This window comes from Callorhinus ursinus, unplaced genomic scaffold (assembly GCF_003265705.2).
Source record: "Callorhinus ursinus isolate GAN/ISIS: 27379988/994484 unplaced genomic scaffold, GSC_fseal_2.0 scaffold4, whole genome shotgun sequence".
In the NCBI taxonomy this organism is placed as follows: Eukaryota; Metazoa; Chordata; class Mammalia; order Carnivora; family Otariidae; genus Callorhinus; species Callorhinus ursinus.
The window spans coordinates 7,114,608-7,138,656 of NW_027397066.1; the positions used below are offsets into that span (position 1 = coordinate 7,114,608).

Consider the following 24,049-nt stretch of genomic DNA (forward strand, 5'->3'; position numbering starts at 1 on the left):
ATTTCCTCCAGTAGGGACTGTAATTTTTCTGGATCTCAAACACATGGGGTCTGAAGGTTGCCTGACTTCTTCCTCCTGCTTCTTCCCATAGACACCCACTCTTTTCTCCCTTTGCTTCTCCTGGGCTATGTCAGGCGAGGGCATCTGACCAAGTCTGGCAGACCTCAGACACATTCTGCTTTCATGGGCTTTGCCCCCAGATGTCGAATTCTTGGCTTGGTCTTCTGGGCTTTGTAACGTGGTCTCTTGGGACCGTCTTCAGGGGCTTCTTGTCACTTCTCTTTGTTTTCGGCTTTTCTGCTGCTGTCATAACAGGCTCGGGTCTTTCCTCTTCTAGTTCAGTTTTATTTGGACGTCTAGAGCGCAGGGACATTCCCTGATGTGGAGGGGTTGTCCTTCCTGCTTCTCTTCCCCTTGTTACAATCTCCCTGCTGCTCCTCGGCAGGTCTCCCAGGAGTTCCATCCTTTCTGCCACTGTAATTTTTCTGTCCCCGGATTCTATCTAGGATTCCTGACTGCATTTATTTGACTTGCCTCCTTAGGCTCCTCGAGATGGAACAGTTTCTCAGACTTTCCTTGTTTTTGATGACCTTGGCAGTTTTGGATACTGGACAGGTATTTTGTGTAATGTTCCTCAGTTTGGGTTTGTCTGATATTTTTCTCATGATGAGATTGTGGTTATAGGATTTTGAGAGGAAGACCCCTGAGGTAAAGGGCCATCCTCATCCCATCATATCAAGGGCACCTACAATGAGCACTAGTTATCACTGATAATGTTAAGCTGGATCATCTGTCTCCACTGTAAGGTTAGTCATTTTTCCCTTCTTTCCATATAGTAGTCTTTGGGAGAAAGTCTCTGTGCACAGCCTACACTTAGGGAATGGGGAGTTATGGTCCTCTTCCCTGACGGTGTAGTATCTACATAAATTATTTGGAATTCTTCTGTATGTGAATTATTTCCATTGTCTGCCATTTATTTATATCATTGTGGACCCCTCAATATTTATTGTGAGCCCTTGGTTATAATCCAATACCATGTTATTTATGTTTTTGGCTTCTGTGTCCTTTGACTTACCTCCATCATTGTGCAGTGGATTTTGGATACTTTCTTAATTTCTGGCACGAACAGATGCTCCAGGCTCATCATATATATTCCCTGTCCCAGCCCCAGAATCAGCCATTTCTCCAGGGAGCCCCACTTCCTTTCTTGCATATTGGTATTAGAAATCAAGTTCTGGCCTTTGGGTGTGTGAATTGCCACTGGAGTTTCATTGCTTCTAGTTCCTTAGGGACAGTTATTGAGAGAGAAAAGTGTCGTTCCTTCTAGGCCCTCTAAATGGACAGAGCTTGGAAATGTGTGTGTTATACTAGGGCTTATGCACATATCTGTAATTACTTCTATGTTTACCCATGGGTATCTATATTAAGCGAAACATGAATTCATACTGATGTCGCCAACTATAATGCAGTGTCACATGGCTCATTCTGACCTCATCCCCCTGCTTATCTGTCATCTTCCATTCTAACAGGGAGAAACTTGGCTCCTACCACCTACCACCCATATATTGATGTGTTCAATCCCACTGTATACGTATACATGTACCAGGACAAGAAACGCCTTTATCAGCTGGAGTGCAAATGCTGTGTGTCATCCTTTTGTGTTTGGTCTTAAAGTCTCCACTCTTTCCAGAGTTATTTAGGTCAGCATCTTTTCTCCACACTGATTTGCCAATATTTTGTTAAGGATTTTTGTATCTATGTTTGTGAGGCATATTAATCTGTAAACTTATTTCTTTATATGGTCTGTGTCGGGCTGATTGGTTTATCTGTTTACTTCTTTATGGGCTGGGTTTGTGCCAGCCTTATAGAAAGGGCTGGGAAGGGGCACCTGGGTGGCTCAGTGGGTTGGGTGTCTGCCTTCGGCTCGGGTCATGGTCCCGGAGTCCTGGGATCGAGCCCTTTGTCAGGCTCCCTGCTCCGTGGGAAGCCTGCTTCTCCCTCTCCCACTCCCCCTGCTTGTGTTCCCTCTCTCGCTGTGTCTTTCTGTCAAATAAATAAATAAATAAAATCTTAAAAAGAAAGAAATGTGTTGCTAAATTTCCGTATATTTGGAGATTGTGCTAGACATCTTATTTATTTCTAATTTAATTCTTTGAGGGGGTGGACTCAGAAAATATACTATATTTTTCCAATCCTTTGAAATTTATTTAGACTTGTTTTGGGTCCCAGAGATGGTCCTTCCTGGTCAATGTTCTTTGTAGACTAGAAAATAATGGGTACTCTATATTTGTTTTATGAAATAGTCTGTAAATGACAATAAGGTCTAGTTGGTTGATGATGTTCTTAAATTTTTGTAGCTTCATTAATTTTTGCTCACTTAATCAGTTTCTGAGAGGTGTGTATTAAAATTTCCCACAGTCATTGTGTTTTGCTTATTTCTTCTTGTTCTCAGTTTTTACTTCTAAATATTTATTTCCATAGCATTCTGTTCCCATCTCATGGATTCAGGTTTTTATCTCTCTGGTCTTATTCATAGTTTCTTTTTGTAGTTTTCTTCAGCATCCCACTTCATAGCTTTCCCTTGATGTCCCCCCCCTTTTTCTGGTTTGTAGATTTTGTCTAATGTCTTTCCCATTCGAAGCTCTTCTCCAAGGTCTTGACTGTTCATACTTAAGAATGAGGCACGGAAATGCTAGTTGGTACTTGTTTGCGCACTGACGGGGCCTCAGTGTAGCCTGGTGGAGCAGGGGTCTGACTCTTCGCTGGGGACCAGCACACCCTACCGTTGGTAGCAGAATTACTCCGCTCTCTGGTTTAGGGCTGTGGTTCTGTCTGCTCCTCCTGGGAGCCAAGTGTTTAAGAGGGGTTTTGGTTTTGGGGTGCCTGGGTGTCTCCAGCGGTTGAGCATCCAACCCTTGATTTCAGCTCAGGCCATGATCTCAGGGTCCTGGGATTGAGGCGCCGGTCTGGCTCCGTGCTCAACGGGGAGTCTGCTTGAAACTCTCTCTCTCCCTTTCCCTCTCCCTCTGCCCCTCCCCCTGCTCTCTCTTTCCTATCAAATAAATAAATCTTAGAAAAAAAGAGGGGTTGTGGTTTTTAACATTGGGAATGAAACTTTAACTTAAACCCTGTTTTTTGGGACAGCATATACTTCCCATTTTCAGCAGGATCTTACATCCTAAGTCCAAATATTTTCTGGAAGTGTACTCTCTGGATGGTCACGAGGGTGAGGGAGTCTGGCTGCATAAGCTGCTGATTCCCAGGGGAGGGGTTGTTGATTATAACTGATTCTTATAATGGCTATCAGTGGATCCCCTTTTGCCCTAGATCTTTACCAGTATGTAAGGGTAACTAATGACTTCAATTTCTGAGACTTTCCAGGTTTTTGTAAGGGGAATCAGCTTGTTTCTTGTTGAATTTTCCTCCCAGCCAGCTTACATTTTAGCTTTTTCTTTTTTTTTAAAGATTTTATTTATTTATTTGAGAGAGAGAGAATGAGAGATAGAGAGCACGAGAGGGAAGAGGGTCAGAGGGAGAAGCAGACTCCCCGCTGAGCAGGGAGCCCGATGCGGGACTCGATCCCGGGACTCTAGGATCATGACCTGAGCCGAAGGCAGTCGCTTAACCAACTGAGCCACCCAGGCGCCCGCTTTTTCTATTTTTTAACTCACTTTCTATTTGTCCTTTTAATTTCCCTCACCCCGAATTTTGTTGATGTCTCTCTTCTCCTGCCCTATCTTCTTCTACTCCCTTTATCACATATTCTTGACTTTTCAATTCCTCTGTTGTCATTATAGTGGAGTTTCCAGAGAGATCAAGGTTAAGTTCATATTTAGCCATGTTTTAATTGGAATTCTTATTGCAGTAGGTCATGCATTTTATATTTTACTATTTTTAAATTGCTTTCCATGGTGCTGTACTGATTCACATTCCAGCCAGTAGTTGAGAATTTTTACTTCTTTAGATCCTCAGCAGCTTTGGATATTTTCTGAAATCTTTAATTTTGACCAATCTGTTGGGTGCAAAGTGCTATGTAATTGTTATTTTAATTAATGTTTCTCTGGCTACTATTGTGGAAGTAGCTGTCAGATGATCATGAAGCCGGGCATGCTGGGGGAGGCTCCTGGGTAACTAACTGCCTTTGGCTTCACCAAGCCCGTCAGTGAGCACGGAGGAAGGGTCTAGCTTTCATTTGCCCATTTTGCTTCCATCTGTGGGCAGGGAGGAAGCCCACTTGCCATTCTCATGAGGGTTGCCCACTCTTTAAGCCTCTGGTCTCTCTTTAAACATTCTCGCTAAGATCTCCCTCATGTGGGTCCACTGTCCAGCTGTGGGGATGGGGACCAGAGGAGCCACGTTTCCATCTCCTGCTCTGCTCCATTAGGCTCCATGTTGTTTGTCTTTGAGGATAGCTCCATTCCATGACAGTGGCTCTTGACATGCTGTGTCAGTTCCATCACTGTCCAGTTATGAGAGCAGGGCTGGACATCTTGCAGGGCTAAGAGGTTGCTTTTTGTGTGTGAATTGCTTGTTTATATTCTTTGCTCATACTTCTGTGAAGTTGTTTAAATGCCTTTGGACTTCATTTAACTTTTGCAAACATTTTAAACTTTGGTGTAATGAATCTTTCAGTCTTTCTTTCCCTTTATAATTCATGTTTCTTTTTTTTTCTTTTTTTAATTGAATTTAATTTTATTATGTTATGTTAGTCACCATACAAGGCATCATTAGTTTTTGATGTAGTGATCCAAGATTCAATATTCTGTGTTGCATGATTTTAATTGCATGTGTATCTTGCTTGCCAGACGCTTAACCCTCAATCACAAGGATTAGGTCTTTTCATCTTTATTCCCCAAATCTAGCAGGGGCTAATGTTCATATGTCAAAAATTGTTCCGGAAATTTTGTCATAAGTTTATCCTAACTATGATTTCAGAAGGACTTTAAGGAAGAAATATGAAATTCATGTTTCCATGTGGTTTAGGAACTCTTTTCCTATTCCCAAATCATAGAAATTATTAGAAGAAAATATAAGATTCAACTTAAAGTTTTCTTTTCACTTTTAGCTATTGGATCCGTGGTGAATTTATTTTTGTGTATGATTTGACGTAGGGACATAATTGTATGTCTTTTCCATATGGTGAGCCAGTTTCCCCAGAACCACTTGATTAATCATCTGTTCTTTCCCATGGATGCCACTTCTGTTGTGTTCACATACCCATTCACTAGGGAGTCATTGCTTGACTGGTGACAAGAATGGCTGAGAATAAAGCCCTAAAGATAAGAGCACTCAGAAATAGATTGACAAAATATTTGTACCTCTAAAGCTTGGGTTCTAGGGGTATCCTTCAACTCTTTGCTTGAACATCTCCTCTGGGTAGGTCTCCCTCACTGCATCCTCCCCACACAACCATTTCTGCCTACCAATGCGATGGTGGCACAAGGGAGAGAATTAGCAAATCTATTATTCTCTGTTGCATGATTTTAATTGCATGCGTATCTTGCTTGCCAGATGCTTAACCCTCAATCACAAGGATTAGGTCTTTTCATCTTTATTCCCCAAATCTAGCATGGGCTAATGCTCATATGTCAAAAATTGTTCTGGAAATTTTATCATAAGTTTATCCTAACTATGATTTCAGAAGGACTTTAAGGCTAATAGGGCATGAAATGAACAAAATTAAACTACATTTTGAATTCCTTTCTTTAATACTCAATTACAGAGATATTATGACATTCAATTACATATTTGATTTCATTTTTTTAGCACAGCTATAAATCATGAATGTTCAAAAGAAAGTGAATGTTAGTTAGAACAAACATTAGTATACAAAAATGGATGCACAAATATGCTAGTCTTCTATGATACAGACCATCTTAAAAAAATGTGTTTATGTGTACATATACATGGCAATGGGCTAAGTTTGAAAATGGGATAAAATTTGGTTCCTTTCTGGTCATTAGCACAGAAAATTTAACTGATTTCAGCTACAATGTGTCAAACACACCCACACACCCGCATCCTCTCGCCCACACATATACCCAAGTGAGGGAATTTTCCATTAAGTAAATTTGGAAAAATTAAAAATTTTCTGGTACAGAGCTTTTAAAAACCATCTCAAATAAGCTTCATCAAAATGTCTAATATTGACCTCACTGACAAGCACTCAGTGATAAAGTAGATTATCTTATTTATTGGGTGCTTTTTAATGGTCTGTTTCTCCCACTTAATTCATCACTGTAATTCCAACGTCCTCAAGAGTGCCTAGCAATGAATGCATTTGCATATAGAAGCAAGTGCTCATAGCAAGGTATTATTAAAGATGAGGAAGATATAAATTGATCCAGAATGATAGTTATTTAGTCAACAAGAAATGTATTGAAGGCATAGATGCTATAATCAGATAAAGCTAAGATTTCACTACTCTGGCGGCTAGGGATCAAGTGACACTTTTACACTGAAAATGAAATACTAGTTGAAGAGGGATTAAGCCCTTTGGAATTTGGGCAAGCCAAACCCAAGTCACTGAACTTTTTCAATTACAGATCCAATAAGCAGCTAGACACTGAATAGAATTGTGTCTGAAGACGTTGGTTCAGCCATGACTGTGTCATCATAGGATTTGGGCCAAGGAGACACAGTGTCCTCAGTCATACAGTGGGTTCAGAAGACCTGTCCTGCCTTTTTACAGAACTGTTGTGAGAATCAGGTACAATTATGTATATGTATATATATTGTACAGTTGTACAATCAAGTACAGTTATGTGTATGTATATCCTTATTCTTCAGTAATACTTATAAGCAGTATGTCCTTATTACAATCAACACTGAAAACAAGAGTCTCTGTGGCGGGCATGGTGGTGGGCCACTTGGCTCTCCCTTGAAAGAGGAACTTGCTGATGAGTGGGTTATCTGACAGCCTTCCTCTGCAGCAGCTTCTGGATCTCCCCCAGCATCTGAAGGTTGTTTTCCCTGGGCGGTCTCTGGGAATGACTTACATGGTGTTGTGTGTACGAAGACCTAGTCACTTCTGCCTCACATGGGACTCTGTCCTCTATGAGCAATCTTTGCTCTGGATCATACCAGCGAGCTGGCCAGGAGTCTCCCAGAGCTGCATCTCAGCTGGATGCTTTTCTTACCCCCATCTCCCTCCTTCTGTCTCTCCTCTCATAGGGGACCACGTCACAGCCCAAAGGCTCTCCCTGCCTAGTCTTATTGCTTCCCTTCACCCCTTATCTTTCTCAGGCATTACCTGTAACAAATGTTTGCACTTCTAACTCCTGTCTTGGGCATTTGAGTTCCAGAAGACCCAGCTAACATGGTCCCTCAAACCCTAATCATCTAAAAAACAACCCCGTCAATATTTTGAATTTTATCTTTCCAGAGATTTTCATTATGGATAAGCATGGTGGGCTTTTTATTTTAAGATGGTTGATTTCTGCCTCCTTTTCCTCTCCCCATCATATCAGGCATTTATGAATAAAACATTTTGAAAAACATAAGCCTCATAAATGCCAGCCACCAGCTGATGCTCATCCGTTTTAACAACGCTAGTGCTTGAGGAGACTCAGACATTTCTTGAGCACACAGTGTTGAATGGTGGGAACAAGTGAATCAGAGGTCCCAGGCATCTCCCAATAGCTTTGTAGAGGGAGGCTCAGATTCTTCCTGCGCTAGAGCTGGGGCCTCTGCGGTCTTTTTCCACACCGGCCTGGGTCTGCCCAAGTCCAGCCGAGAGTGACCAGCAACCATACTGCCTTCAGCTCTGAGCAGTACGCTCCTTAGTAGCCAAGCCGCAGTTTGGACACGCTCACCTCTTGGTCCCTATGTTACCCCGTGCAGGTGCACTGGAAGGGAGGCTCAGTGGGGTATCTGGAGCTCTCACTGACAAAGAGCTTCTTCATCAAAGGCTCCTGACCTGACTTAGAGGCATAATTTCCCACTGATCTTGAGAAAGCTGAGCCTGGACGGTTTTCCGGTTGGTAGGTAGACTCTCAGAGTTCCTCTCAGAGCAGTCCGTGGCTGCTATTTTAGATGAGATAATCCTGAGCAAGGTTCCCATTGTCATCTCTCCCCTTCTAAATCTGTTTTGATTTTACTTCTGCCTTAAAGCTACTCTTGCGTAAATATTCCATAAATTTCATGTATAGACTTTGGTAATATTTGAAGTCACTTTGTAGATTGATTTCAACCAGAACTCTCTCTCTCTCTCTTTTTTTTTAAACGTACTCCACTAAAGAGTTTATTTATTTATATTTTTCAATGCGGGGAAATCTGTTTTCAAATGGTGTCTCTCTCTTTAATTCAGCTTTTCAACCTGATGGTAAAATTCCACAGGGAAATGTACCTGGGAAGGTGTGCTTGGATGGAGCCAGGCAAAATGCGTAAAGATGGGGGCTCCCTTCTTACATCGAGTGAGACCAGTAACCTCTTTGAGCCTCTTATTCCTCATTTGTATTGTAAAATAGTAATAAAATAATATCCTCTTAGCTTTAGGAGGGGACAGTATCAGGGGGCGTGCAATGTTCCTTCAAAGTAGCACTAATCTGAGGACACTTCTCTTCCTTTGAAGGGAAGTCCATAATTGGAATTAAAAAAAAAATTACTTTCTCTCAGACTTAGGCTTACTCCCTTACTACGAATCTGCTAATTCCGTTTGTCTTAAAGCCACTCCAAACAGAGTCCTGGAGACTGGGCCCATGGCCCTTTCACCCCTGGAGTAAAAGCGTTTTGATTTCTGTCTTACGGGTGATATTTGCAAACACTCTCCTTTTCTGCTACATTCCTTCTCTACAGTTGAGTTTCCAGGATTACAAATAAAATAGAGCTTACATTCACCAACGTCTTCAGCATAAGGAATCTCAAAAACATTGTACCTTCACAAGGTCCTACCGCTTCTGAAATAAAGGCAGAACCAGGTCCTATAAAGAGCATAGATTCGGGAGTCTCACATAGATTTGTCCCGTGCTAGCTGCAAACATCTAAGCAAAGCTTCTCCTCACCTTTATTTCTCACCTGGAAGCATGGCGACCACGTTTATGGTTTTCTCTTTAGAAGATATTTTTTAAAAGCCTGCTTTTATTTTTGCTTCTTATCAATATTTCTTCTGTGGTTTGAACTTTCAAAACCGAGATCGATTTTCCAATTTCCATTATAGAATGTTTTCCTTTTCTCCGAAGTCAAAGAAGTGATCCCCCGAAGCCACAGAAAAATCGTCTTTTGAAATAAATGAAAAGTGGGTAGAGGTCTTGGATCCAGTGAACTGCAGAGAAAACAAAACTCCCGACTACCAAGGTGAGAAGCACCTGCTGAGGGGGAGGGGCTGAGTCAGGTAGCATTGCTCCCTGTGGATTCCGGTTTTGTCTTTCCCATCAATTAGTACGATGGGGAAATACTTGTAGTGTTCAATGATGTCTTCCACTGAATTAAACTTCTGAAACACAGAAAAGAAAGTTAATGAAAATTTAAATATCTTTTTTGTCAGTGGGTTAAAGCACAGAAAAAGATGCTTCATTTTCCTTAGGGAAGAAGTTAACTCACTTAACATTGTTTTTTTTTTTTTTTTTTTCTTTTTCCGAATCGTGAAGGTGTGTCAGAAAGTGATTTTAAAAAAAGAAAGTGGAAAGCCAGCTCTTGAAGAATGAGTGATATAAATATTAAGTTAACATGGAAGAGTAAGGTGGTTGGGGAGACCAAAAGTGAGCAGGTCAGGGCTCGGCCTTCACTGAGTGAATTGGTGGGAAGGCCTGCAGCGAGCTCCCCTCCCGGAAACCCCTGTGTTCCAGGGAGTGCTGGGGTCATCAGAAGGAACAGAGCCGGCCACAAGGTGCTGGCAGTTCTTAACCAATGTCATTTCCTTCCCTGGGTTTCTTGTGAAATAATGAGGTGACAGCAGATCTTTACTTTGATGTTTCTGGAGATGCACAGATGAAGGGCCGTGGCGATTGGACGGACAGTGAGATTATTTCAAGTTTGGGGAATCAGGACATGCTTTGCTGAAGATGCAGACTCAAAATGGGCTATACCTTCTGGGTGATTCTAGATAAGGGACAAGGGGGTTTAAGGATTCTAAAAGCATGAACAAAGGCAGGTGTTGAGGACACGAGGGTCCAGACGGTGATTCTGATGAGCTGAGTTTGGGTGTGTCCTCAAAGGAAATCCTGCAGGGTGAGTAGGAAGAGCTCACTCAGCTTGCCTCGCGCACTTTAAGACAATGTTGATCCTCCTCGGCCTCAGCCCTGGGAGGTGAGCAGGGCAGGGGGAATGGCCTTCATGGAAGAGCCAAGGAAACTGCAGCTCAGAGACATGGCCTGACCTGCTTGGAGGTCACACAGCCAGGGGGCCACAACCAGGAATGCAGCCTGGTTTTTCTGGACAGGAGGCTTCTGCTCTTTCCCTTCTACAGCGTGCCTACGGCTTATGACCCTGGGTTCCAACAGACTAGGAGAGAGGACACAGCCTGAAGGGAGGGAGCCCTGGCAGGGAAGCCTTTGATGCTCCTCTAGTGTGAATCCTCCCTCTGCCCAGTGCGTCCCAGCACAGACATAGTTGCAGGCCTTCAGGATCTCCAAGAGGGAATGGAATTGTCATGGTGCCTGGCCTCGTGCAGATTACATTCTGGTTGGGACAGACAGAAAATAACTTCCTATACAAAGAGGTAATTTCATTTAGGGATAACGTGCTCTGAAGTTAATTAACTTGGAACTCAAGAACATCACCAGGCTACCCACGGACCTTCCCTTGGGGCTGCATGTGGCTACTGGGAGGGAACTCCTTTTCCTCAGGGGAGCCCTGAGTTGAAAAGCTAGAGACCTGTAACCGCCATGGTGGAGGGTCTGAAGACAAAGGGGCCACTGGAGGAGGGTGGGAAGGCAAAGAGGCACCACACTGGGGAAGAGACTCAGGGAAAGGGTCAGGGAATGACTAATCTCCTGACATGGACCAGTCCTTGGATCCGCTCCATTTCTGCCCATCCTGAAGACCGAGTCCACAAGCTTCCCCCTTGTTCCCGCCCAAGCTCATCTGACATGGGTTCTGTCTTTTCACACTAAAACAGACCTGCTTGAGTCTGTGACTTGCCCCTCTGCACCTGTTACTAGATCTGGTTTCAAGGAGATAACCTGTCTGTCCACCCCCAATAGGTATATGATAAATACTAGTTCCTACCTGATGCTAAGGTATGGTGGTTTCCCTTTTGTGCCGTGCGGAAAGCAAGTGCTGTGTTAGAGAAGTCGTACGTGAAGGGCCTTTGGGGACCAAGTGCCTGAGTTCTGAACTAGGCTCTCCCACTCAGTAGCTGTGTGGCCTTTGGCAGGTTTCTCACACACTCTGTTTCAGTTTCTCTATCTCTGAACACGATGGTAAGTATTATCAGGACCCACCTCTGAGGGCCCTTGTGAGGATTAATTGAATTGACATATATTCAACATTTAGAAGACAGCTTGGTATACAGTGAGTGCTCAATAAATGTCTCATTACCCTGACCTCATCCCTTTTGGCTTTGCCAAGAACAAAGAGCAATGAAATCACTGGAGAAGTTTATAGATGATCATTGTACACCTTCAGGAAGGCTTTTTTTTTTTTTTTGTATTTCATTTCCAGTTATAAACTAAGAACAGAGTTTTCTTTCTCTTTTTCCATACTTGACAAAACTAAAAGTGAGTAATGAAAAGAAACTTCTCACGTGGAACTCTTCTGCAAAATTGGCTAACCCACGTGGCACAGAGGAAAGCCTCTTCGGTGATCTTCATCTTCAGAAGGAAAATGCATGATTCCTCTTCTCATTCCTGTTATCTTCAGGATGGTCTTGAAATAATGGGTTCAGTATTAACTGTTTTAATAACTACTGCATGGATGCCATTTTACAGGAAATTGTAATTTTACTAAGTGGTAGGAAGCAAGTGAGGCAGGAGCGATAAATCATTACTGTCGTTTCTGATTATGCCCTTCTAGTGATAGGCCCACAAATGATATATTATTACCCTAAAGACTTCTAAAAAATATTATAATGAAGCTCTTAGTTTCATATTAAATGATTTTTCCAGGAGGGCAGCAAATGTCATCCGAATATTAGATCTTAAAATTTCTTTAAACCTTTTGTGTTTGCCCTAAATGCCAATGGTAGGCAATGATTTACTTGCCAGAAGGGTAAAGAAATCTGTCTGGGTGCATGCATAGGAGTGAAAGAAGAAAAGAGAGAAGTGGGCAGGGGAAGTGAGAAGCGGTGAGCTCGTGGGTTCATTGTTTATCTCTGCTTACTAGTCTTTAACATTTATTAAGTAAATGTTTATCATAATTTTCAGTCACTTATCATACCATTTGCAGGACAAGGAAAGGTCTGATGATGGAAATTGCTCCTTTCTAATGAGCTTTCAGAGAAACGTTGACACACGTGGTTTCTGAACTCGGACTCAGGTTAATGCCTGGCAGCAGGTGAATCTCTGCGGGTTACTAATGGCAGGTGCTTCTCGTGCCAGGGCTGGTGTTCTAGCAGCTGCTAAATATTTCCGGTCTCACCCCTGCTTAGGTGCATGCATCGATAGGCACAGATGAGCAGGGTAGTCCCTGGACGGCAGGGACTCTGTGTCCCCAGAATGGAGCATGAAGTCTAGCATAGTGTAGGCGTAAAATGAATGCTTGACCAATAGCTTGGCCAAAGACATTTCTGATGTTTGAAGCCACCAAGTTTGTGGTGCTTTGTTATAGGCCCCAGGGAATGAAGACACTGGGTCTTTCCTAAATCTGAATTCAGACATGAGTTTCTAGCCATGTGGCTAACAAGATGACCCAAATACCTAAATATGCAGCAAAACGGACCTTCCCAGGCTTATTCTTGGCAGATGTGGGTGGGTTTGCTCGCCTTCTCTGCCTGGGGAGGTGTTGGCATGCTCGCCTTCCAGGGGCCTCATCCAGACATCCCCTGCCACCCCCATGTTCTGGGGTAGCTGCCCCTCACTTGTGCCTGGGTGCACAAACCCAATGCAGAGGCTCTCGGGAATCATTTCCGATGGAAACCCATCCTCACTAAGCACCTGTCTCTGTGTGTCTGAGCCTCTATGACTGTATTTACCTCACCTCATCTGATAGGTGTCGTTGCTTTGGATGTGTGGTTAAATTTCTCAAGTTTGCAAGGCAGCCAAAAAGCCCCACAAAATAAAAATTATCCTTGACAGCTCTGTATCTCATTACCTTTCTCCTGCAGCGTCAAACTAAGACGCTATTTCTTTATTCAAGCCCCAGATGAAGTAGCTGGTGCTGGCTTGCACTCAGCAGAGCCTTACTGTAAATTCTCTCTCCCTTTTGTAAAGCTGGGAGCATCTTCCCTAGCCAAGCGGGCACTCGCATGCCTGGTGAGGGGCAGGAGGGAGCTGAGAGCAAGCTACACTGTCCCAGCTGTGCACCAGCACCTGGCTCGTAAGGCAGGAAAATATACAGTTGTGAAGTGTAATTTCTCACCCAGTGCCTGGTGCACAGTAAGCGTCGCGAAAGTGTTAACTCTCTTTCACCCCACGTTCTGGACGGTTTTCATGCAGGCTGGTGATTGTTCGCATTTGGTCATGATGTTATCCGAGACCATATGAATATTTTTGCAGAATGAAAAATGAAGCCCAGCCTTGCTCTGTCCCTGATGTTACTGGGGTCCTGTTACTTAACAGTTACTTAATTTGTGTCTCAGTGTCACTGTTAGTTGGAAATTGGGTGGCACCGAAGCTGCAGGGTTGCTAGGAAGGATGAAATCGATCAAGTTAATTAGTAATTGTTAACTGCGAAGGACAGGTCCTGTGCACAGCAAACACGCAAGTGTTAAATAGGAAAAAGGAGACTTGCTTGGGGGGATAATGCATGGGAGGAGAAAACTCCGGAATATCCAAAAAGGGTTTTCTTAAAATAGGCATTTGAATCCTTAAGGGGTCCTTGGTGACGATAATTAGAGCAGCTCACCTGGAAGCTGATGGTCTATATCTTGGCTGTCACAGACGGCAAGTGCTTCCCTCTTGAGGCGGGGAACTGGCTGACGATCTGATTAAACGCTATTGGGATGCCATCCCAGAGTAAGAGTCGCTGTCTCCTCTATGAGAAGACCAAAGTGTGGCATGCAGCGGGGGAAAAGCTGTGACCTCTTTAGGGTTGTGTCCTTGCTGGTAAAAGGGGCTCCATAATGCATCCTTCCCTGAGGTTTTTTGAGGTCCAGGTCAGGGAGCAAATGACACAGCATTTCGCAGAAGCCCCATGTGTCAGGGTGCATGATTTCCACTTGCTGTGTATCCTGAGCATTTAGAAGTCATATACAACTTTTTTAAAGAACAGGAGCTGGAAGAAGCTAGAAAGGATAGAGGGGGACTGAGCCGGAACTGTACCCGTTATTACAGTGACTCAGGAATAAAAATGAAAATATAATAACTCACATTTACCATGGGCTTGCTAAGTCTCAGGCTGGCTCGGAGTACGTTACGTTTGTTACATCACTAATCCTCATCACAAAAAGGAAAATTGGCTACTTCCCTTTAGCTTTGCTATCATCCTCTCTTGGTATGGCTGCATTTAGCAGATTTATGTATTAATCTATGTATCTACTCATGCTCTCATTTATGGCCAGACTTTCCCAGGCTCTCACAAAGGCCAGTGCCGACCACACCTCTCCAGCCATGAGCGATTCTCTGAAGGGGCTCGGGGTCAGACACTGGGTTTAAGCTGGAGTCTCCACGCGGCCGCTGTTGGGATTCTCACATACGCACCTACCCGATGCGCTGTGGCAGCCCTGGCCATGTTCTTCATTTTAATCTCTACTGAAGAACATTGAGGTCTGGAGATGCTAAATGAGAATTACTGAATTAGAGAAGTCCAGACAAGAAAAGAATATTACATTTGACGAAACTAAAGCCCAGAGACGTTAAGTGACTGGCCTGAGCTCACATACTTAGTAAATGGTGATGCAGAACTTGACCCCTACCCTTCCCTTCCAACACGCCTTCCTACTTTCCTTTCAAGAAGAGTTGAAGGAGTAGCTTCTCCTCACCCTCTCACTTTCTACTTGTGTGTCTCTAGCCATTTACGTAACTTTCTGACCCTCAGTTTCCCTATATCTAAGGTTGGAGCAATTGTTATGTGAAGGCGTAATTGAGGGTTCATGTGAGGTGATGCAGAGAGACCAGGCCTACCATAAGCACATTCAGTGAAAATCAGTTTCCTTCCTCCTTTGTCTTTATGCAGTTGTTCATGAATGCCTTAACTGATGGATTCCCTCACCTAGCTGACTATCAGCAGCTCTGTACTGAGGATGGGCATGCTCAACATGGCACTGAATGCTGTACTTGAGCTCACGTTCAATTTGGAGACACAAACCTAAGGGTTCCTAATGCCAGCAGGTGTGGTGAGGAAAGCGTGCCATGGGAGTTTGGCGTGGGGGCAGGGAAGGAATGTGGTGTTCACACTAGCTGGGGCTTCAGGGGAGACCTCCCGGGAGGCAGAACTTCAGTGTTGTCCCGCAGAATGACTTTCCTTTAATGGGCAGAGCCACGCGGAGGGTACATGGAATGGTCAGGATTGGCTGGGGCTCATGAGCTGAAGCGTGAGGTGGGCAGGGATGCTTGTAGAAGGGGCTGGAAGGGAATTAGTCTCCACCTCTAGGGCGGCGCTCTTTTCTCCTCCCCCAGGAGTCATGGGGATGAGACAGATGACTTGGCCAGCATGCCCCGCCCCGCCCACAACATCTCCCCTTGTTGCCTTTGGTCTGGAAAAGGGAGGCTGACAGGTTGTACCCACCTCATCTCCCCTCAGTCCTGTCCCCAGGGCAAACTGCTGATTCTTCTCCAGGAAACGGATTTTCACATTGTAGACTTTGTTCCCATAAAACACCACCAGCACGTAGGGTTCTGCCCTGGATTTCGTGGAACAGTCTCGGACCAAGAAAGTGCCGTCCTGAAGCAGAAGGAAGAAAGGCCTTGTCTCAGGCATGCCAGCCTCCCAAGCCTGCCAGTGTTGGCCGTAGTGACACTTGTGTGTGCCACGTTCCCATATGGCTTGCTTTTTGGCAAAGCAGTTCTTCGTGCAGTTTACTTCAGTGAGTATTTGAGGGTCAGCATTTGTAAGGGTTCTTGTTACTTTCTAAAGAGTGTACCAGTCAGATGAGGACATCCCCTTCTCCCAAATCTTCCACCATCCCCCACTGGCCTCAATGTCATGCCTACAACCATAGCATGATGTTCGTGGATAAATGCTCCAGCCTGTCTTGGGGTTTTGTTTCCTGCATCCTGGCTCCAGCCAAGTCCCTATTTCCTACCGTCTTGCTTCTGGGCTCTCAGCTTTCACACAGGCCACCTCATCTGCGGGGAGTAGCCCTCCACCTCCCCTCCTGGGGGTGCTACCTTCACCTGCCCATGGTCGCATATATCCTATTCTGCCTGGTGCTCGGGTGTTATTCTAGAGTCAGTGGGAGCCACTGCAGGCTTTAGCAGGAGAGGCTTTTAGCATAATACATGGAGACTCTGAGTGGGGAGGTGTTAATATAGGGCTAGGGTCCCCCCAGAAAACATGGGGCTTCAGTCACTGATAGCAGCATGAGCAGACATGGGGGGGAGGGGCTAACATAGCCTCCTGTGAGGGGAAGGCCGGTGCAGGGGAAGAAAGAGGAGACAGAAGAGGGATTAAGAAGGAAACCCAGAAGCTTCAGTGTGACAGGAGCCAGGAGAGGAGATGGAGGGTTTCAACAGTGTGGGCTGACTTGCGGGCTGTGAAGAGGCAGACTGCAGGCATCAGGCCCACCCAGGGGAATAGCTCGCTGGAGGTCTGGTCATAAACGCCTAGGAAGTGGAGTGATTGTCCTGGATTCTCCTAAATAGAAACACACCTGCAAGGATGGTTGTGTGGCTACATTGTCTTTTATATGATGAAAATACTGAAAAATCTGTAACTGTAATTGCATAGATTCTTGTATAGACGGTTGTAAATGATCTATTAGAATAGATCTAATTAGATGTGTGCAGGACTTACTATTTTTTACAGATTGATATTATATATAATAATTTATGTTTATAATTAATTGTTACATATACTTATCTCCATATAGACTGTATTTTATATCTGTATATCTATATATAACTATTGTGCATAACTAATATTTACAGTTATAGATAATGGTTATAATACAATAATACTATAAATATATTAAGTTTATAAATAACACTAAGAAACTGTAGTGACATGATAATTCTGGTAGCTAAGGTTTATTGAGACTTGCTCTCAAGATGCTAAGCATTTTGGAGGTGCCTGGGTGGCTCACTTGGTCAAGCGTTTGCCTTTGGCTCAGGTCATGATCTCAGGGTCCTGGAATCGAGCCCCTCATTAGGCTCCCTGCTGAATGGGGAGTCTGCTCCTCCCCCCACCCCTCCCTCCTGCTTGTGCTCTCTCTCTCTCACATAAATAAATACAATCTTTAAAAAAAGATGCTAAGCATTTTACACACATTATTTCATGTGATGTTTACATAAAATTTGAGAAATTATTGTATCCCCATTTTACAGGTAAGGGGAGTAGGGTCTAATTGCTTAAGTGAATCCACTAACGCATCATGGCTAGTTAGTAGATTACCTAAAAGTCAAGCCCAAGTTCTTGCCCTTTAAATATATCAGTCTCTGAGTACAGAAAGTGGGATTAAGGAATTTTCTGGAACTCGTTCTACCTAAAACATTCAGCCATAATTGACGCCCTAGGATTCAAGCACAGAACATTGCCCGAGATCAGAAAGGGAGAGGACGCCAAGACACGGAACCAATTTTTGGATTCATCATCTTAACCTCTGCAATGAGTTTGTCATCACGAATCTGGGCGATCCTGCAATTTAAATGAAATTATCTTTCCTTAATTGGAAACATGTTTTGACACAACTGAGACAAACAGAATAGGAAAAGATGAAGTCATGCCACTGAGATGCTGTTTCATCAGTGCTTTTGTGGGAGGGGACAGAAACAGGCACAGAGAGTGGTGGCAAAAGGAGCCTCTACTGAGTGCCCAAATGTTGCTGGAAGGACATTGTGGGATATATACATTGCTCTAGAATTCTAGCACCATCCCCACAGCGGCTCCGGGAAGCAGGTCTGCTAAGGGTAATTTCTGTGTTGGCAAACGGGCTCAGAGAGTGCAGTGGCTCATTGGGTACTGATTAACCAGGAGTAGGAGGCAAGGTTGGAGCTGGTACTGTACTCCCCCATCTACAAGGAGAGGTCTGCTGGGGTGGGGTTCCCCGGGGAGGGGGCAGGAAGGGTCCTGTCGGCAAGGCATCAGCTAGCCACCTGAGGCTCCCCACTGGAACGCAAAGAACTGTGATGGCTACTAGAGCAGTTGTGGTTTTGTAAAAAGAGCCCTGATCTTGAATATGGGTTCTGCCACTTTTTCCACTTTTCCCCTTTATGACCGAGACCTTGATTTAGCCTCAGGTTCCTCATCTAGAGAATGAGATCGTTGCATTGACTTCTAATATGCTCAAGATCCTTTGTTAGCAACTGTATTAATTTCCTCCTGCTGCTGGAACAAGTCACCGTGAACTTCGCAGACTAAAATGCAGATTTATTCTCCTGTGGTTCTGGAGACTGAGTTCTGATACGGGTTTGACTGGGCTAAAATCAAGGGGTCACAGGGCTGGGTTCCTTCCAGAGGCCCTTGGGAAGAATGCATTTCCTTGCCTTTTTTGGCTTCTAGAGGCTGCCAGGGGTCCTTGACTTATGGCCCCCATGTCTGACTGACGTTCCTGCCTTCCTCTTATAAGGATTCTTGTGATTACATTGAATCCACTCACATAATACAAGATACTGTCCCCATCTCAAGATTCTTAATTTAATCACATATGCAAAGCCCTTTTTCCAGGTAAGGTGGTATATTCACAAGGTCTGGGGTTTAGGATGTGGGTTTCTTGTCAGGGGGCATTATCCAATTTACCCTAGAAACTTACATATAATTTGTCTTATTTAATTTTACAGTATCAATTCTGAGAGCTACATTTTATTAAAATTTATTGGGGACCTATCATTTATCCACCCGTTTACTAATTAATTCACTCATCCGTTTTTGTATCTCTTCATTCAACAATAAACATTGCACTTGTTAGTTGAGGAGAGGTTTTGATGCTCCAACAGTCTTGAGAGCCTTTCTATCACTTCTGAGAGATTTCTCACAGCCTAGTAGAGCTCTCTGCTCATCGACGAGTAGTTATTTAATAACTATTTGCTGTTTGTGATGGTGGTTCTAGTAGTCATTTGATCTGATCCCAAGTATTTCACTTCTTTTCTCCTTTTGGTCAGATGGTAGGTTTGTCCTTCCCCACCCCCTCGGGAGTTAGGCCTGGCCATGTGAATCGCTTTGGCCAATGAAATGTGAGCAGAGATGAGTGTTACTTTCGAGAGCATGTGGTAAGAGCCAGTGTGTGACTGGAGTGAGCACACATGGAGACGGGGTCTCCACCAGCACCCAAACCTTTCTAGCCCATGGAGCGCAAGCAAGAAAGTTTTGCTATGCTAAGCAACTGAGATCTTGCGGTAGTTACTACAGAAACCTATCATACCCTGACTATGACAGCGTTCATGATCCCTGCACCTTTCCTGAAGACAGGAGAGATGAAGACCTGCCCGTACTGTATGCAGACCTTTAATAATGAGATGACCTTGGAGGAAAGCAGAAGGAAGGCATCTTCCATGGTGACCTCCATTCAGACCTCAGCTTCCACATATGATCTCCAAAATAGTTCCTTAGGGTTGATTTTACTGTGTTCATTTAATCAATAAAGAAACCTAAACTTAAAGATATTTTTTTAATTCAATTAACCATCATTAGTTTCAGATGTAGGGTTCAGTAATTCATCAGTTGCGTATAACACCCAGTGCTCATCACAACACATGCCCTCCTTAAAGATATTTTGGAAGAAGAGCAAGTCCCATGACTCATAGTGACACAGCCAAGTCCCCCTTTTAATGACAACTTCCTGAGCACTGAGAGATACAGGCTGGTGCGTCAAAGCACACTGCTCTGTACGTGCTGGGGGACCCATGGGCAGAAAACCGTAAGACAGCTGCAGACAGGGTGACATGGGCCCTCTAGAAGGTGTTACCTTGTTCTCCTTCCTTAATGCCTCTTCTACTGCCTTGCGGCTTTGTTCTCCGATGTACCAGTCACTCTGCTGGACATCCTGCGGTGCAGGTAAATGATGAAAATTTTAGGATCAAAAAGAAGTGCTAACTTTAATCAATTAATTAACTAAAGTATGCTTTTGTTCTACTAGGGTCACACCACAGTTTGATTGATAGCAAATACGCAGTACAAAAATTCCATCCCTGGATCTGGAAATGGACACAGGAAAAGCAACTGCAGCTTAGGGATTATAGGAAACTGGCATGACAGAGTCCGTCTGTCACTGAAAGTAACCAGAAATTTCACTCCCATCTGTTAAGAAAGGCCCATTGGCACCATGCTCAAAATGGGTAATAAACCTTCTATCTACCAGTGCTTTCTGAATCTGCACCTGCTGAAGCTATGGTGGGAGGTGTATTGTTTGTGAAGCCAGCGTGGCCCTAATCCTTGCAAAACCAGCAGGGGAGGTGCAGATCGAGAGCATCTTTATAGCTCTTGCGTCAAATCACATGTGGTGGAACTGGGATTCGAACCCTGGTCTATCTGGCTTTCTCCCTGATACCCTGTTATACCAATAGATTTATTTTGATGATAAAATCCACCATAACAGAAGAAAGGGCAGTCAGGGAGATGTACCATGAATCTGCAATTCCTTTACTGGATTCCAAGGATGATACCATTAAACAGTCCTTTGCATGAGTCCAACCTCTCCAAGGCCATTCTTCATTCATTATCCAGTCCACCCCCATAATAATCCTGTGAGGTTTGCACGTCAGGACAGTGCAGGCTCAGGGAGTCAGCATCTGTCACAGGACTGGCAAGAGCTAGGTATGGGACAGCAGGTCTTTGTTCTCTCCGTCTGAGTCTCTGGTCTTCCCAGCACATACCTGATCCTTCTAGCAATGGGTACACCACCAGTCATATGTGAGTGCCATTGGGAGAGGCATGAGCTAGCTCCAGCCTAAGTCTGCAACCTCGCTGGCTGCAGTCTGAGGACATGGGTCCGGCCAGGCAGATGTGCTTGCTGTTCTCTGGACATGCATAGCTTCAAGGCTTGGCATGAGCTAGCCCTGCTGCCTAGAAACCCCCTCACACCTCACCCTTTCCTCCCTCCTGGCTCTGCTACTCTCTTCCATCCGGTTGGGGATCAAAGTCATCTCTTATTTAACACCCCCCTTGGAATAAATTCCTCTACCTACTCCCTAACCCCTTGGGAAGGTCCACAGGCAGGACCAGCTCTGCTCTCTTCCTGCAAAGCCACGTAACAGGCTCCAGAAACAAAGGGGCCTTAGAGCCCCATCCCCCTCAGAAGTGGGAGCTTTCAGAGCTCAGAGCGATCTGCTGCTTCTGGAGGGTCTTTCAGATAGTCTAGGGGCTTGGCTGGGCTCAGTCATCGTGCATTTCAGCAATTCTGACTTTATTTACTTGTTCAAACTGGAAGACACTTAGAGATTTTATAGTCCTGTGTTTCTCCAGGTATAGTCATGAGTGCCAGCAGGTGAGTTTAGGTGGTACTCAGATACAGCATTAAATCCTGAATTACCTGGGGGGGAAGTAGCTCCCTTTCAGTTCTCTTGTCTAGTACTTTGAATAATTCAAGAGGAATGTTTCATTTTTGTTCTAGTATGTCCTTAATAACTCTCTGGCATTTCTAATCTCTCCTGCAATCCTTATGCTGAGAGCCATTAGTGAATGTTGGGATCTTGCTACAATTTAATGGCCTTGTTTTGTTTGAGCTTAAGCAACTTAAAAATGTGGTAAAACAGACACAACACAAGATTTACCATTTAAGCCATTTTAAGTGTATAATGCAGTGACGTTGAGTACATTTTCATGGTTTTGCAACCATCACCACTGTCCATCTCCAAAACTTTTGTCATCATCTCAAACTGAAATTATATCTATAAAATCCCTGCAGGAGCATTTGGATTGTTTCCACGTCTTGGCATTATTGTGAAAAATGCTTGTACAAATACCTGTCTGAGTCCCTGCCTTCAATTCTTTGGGGCATATATGCTCAGAGGTGGATTGTTGCCATTAGTTTTAAGGTTACTTCCTATCTATGGCATGTAATACTGGCTTTCTCTTTATAACAGTGGTACAAAGTGAAAAAAAGAGTCAAAGAATATTAATAAGTAAACATTATTATTGATAGTACATGGGTAGGTCACAGATCGTAAGGTGCATTGAAATTGTTGACATCAGGGAACTGCTGATCTAGTGCAAGCCTCTCCCATCCCTGTAAGGGATCCAGGCTCTGGGAGGGGCGTGATTTTGGAGAGACACCTGGTTAGAACTCAGGGATTTCTGTGCTCATGAAGAAGATGACAGAGGAAAAGGAATCCAGGTACATAAAAAGGAACAATAACAGAAGTATGTGCAAAAGTTTCCTAAAGTCTAACTTGAGAGTATGTGACCTCTTTTAGAATTAAGGTAGAAATTAATATAAGGACAGCAAAAGACTTTTAGGATACTACAGGGATTATAAGACTGGACCAGAGATATCTTATATGCTCTGCTTCTGCTTAAAACGCTTTGCAAGCTCCAGAGCAGGACCCCACGCATAGGAGGATATGGAATGGAGACCCAGAAGAAGCATATTCCTCTGTGCCTTATAGTGAAAGACTTTAATAATCAACGTTATAAGGTAATGGAGGGAAGGGCATCGAAACTACAAAGAAAGTTTTGACACCCACCCTCCCCCATAGTAAATGTAAGTGCAACATGATCCAAGAAGATCATAGGGATGGTGAATATTTTAGAAAGAGACCAGGAAATAGATGAAGGACAAACAAGAGTACATCTGTTATCCATTAGCCTCTCTCCCTGCTCTATGTCTCCTCTGAGGCAGAGACCATATCCTCTAGCATGTTTTGTGGCATGTAAAAGTGCTCAATAAATAGCTGTTGGACTGTTCAAATGAAGGGAGTATGTGATAGGTGGATCTTTTATTGGCAAAAGAATTGCCATATATAAATCCTTGCTAGTCCTGAAAGATTATTGAACAGCTAGTGAATATAAAACACAGGCCTTGATATATCTATTTTTTTGATTAATTAATGCCACTTGGAGAATCTGAGAATATGCAAATTAAAGACTGGTAAAAGACCTATACAAAACATAGCAAAACACTGTAAAGTGTATTAAAAACCAGTAATGTATAACCAGAAGGGGAAAAAATAAAGCCAATCATGGTGATCTCCTTCTAAGCATTGTTCAACAAAGCTCTCTGTCGATGCTAAGTTCATCTAGAAAGACACTGAAGAGAAGTATTTGTCTTACCTTTGCATCAGACCTCGTAGGGAAAGGTTTTCTCCAGCTTGTGTTTTTATGGTGAAGCAAATTTTCCTGAGAGCTGAAGCGGGCTGGAGACTGACATCTCTGAGGAGGATGAAACTGCATGCTTTCTTTATGATCTGGGGAAAAGGAAATTCACCTATAAATATGATTTTGTTACTGTTTCAGATTACCTCCCTCCAACAAGGAGCTGGAACTCATCACTCCTTCCTATGTCTGGGGCAACCTTCTTGGTCTACACTACTGTCATCTCATTCTGGACAAGCAATCTCCTCTGGATTGTTCTCTTGCTTCATCTTTTGCCCCTTTCTCTCTTTCTAGGGCATCTGGAGTAATCTTAACAAAATGTAATTCTGACTTTGTTATTCCACCTGGTAAAAATCCTTCCATGATTTCCTTTATACCTGAAAGAAAATCCAAATGTTTTACTTCTGTCAGTAAGGCCTGGAATAATCTTACCTATCCATCCATCCGTCCCACATCGTCTGCTCTGTTCTGGTCATAATGAATCCATCCGTCCCACATCGTCTGCTCTGTTCTGGTCATAATGAACCCTGTTCAGTTTCTTAAACAAGCTAAGCTTGTTCTCAACTCAGAACACACTACTTTTATGACTTGAAAGAATAACTTTTTGTTT

General features: G+C 43.7%; 1 protein-coding gene across 1 annotated transcript in view; it reads right to left on the reverse strand.

Moving 5' to 3' along the window:
* Positions 1–5,689: 5,689 nt before the first annotated feature.
* The window catches only part of CLNK (cytokine dependent hematopoietic cell linker), a 161,747-nt gene continuing 143,387 nt past the window's right edge, over positions 5,690–24,049 (reverse strand). Inside the window, exons 16-19 of the mRNA XM_025887445.2 lie at positions 23,398–23,531; positions 20,096–20,173; positions 15,763–15,918; positions 5,690–9,433 (exon numbers count right to left, since the gene is read on the reverse strand). Coding sequence (XP_025743230.1) covers positions 9,287–9,433; positions 15,763–15,918; positions 20,096–20,173; positions 23,398–23,531 — 515 coding nt within the window. The 3' untranslated portion in view covers positions 5,690–9,286. The remainder of the gene's footprint in view (positions 9,434–15,762; positions 15,919–20,095; positions 20,174–23,397; positions 23,532–24,049) is intronic.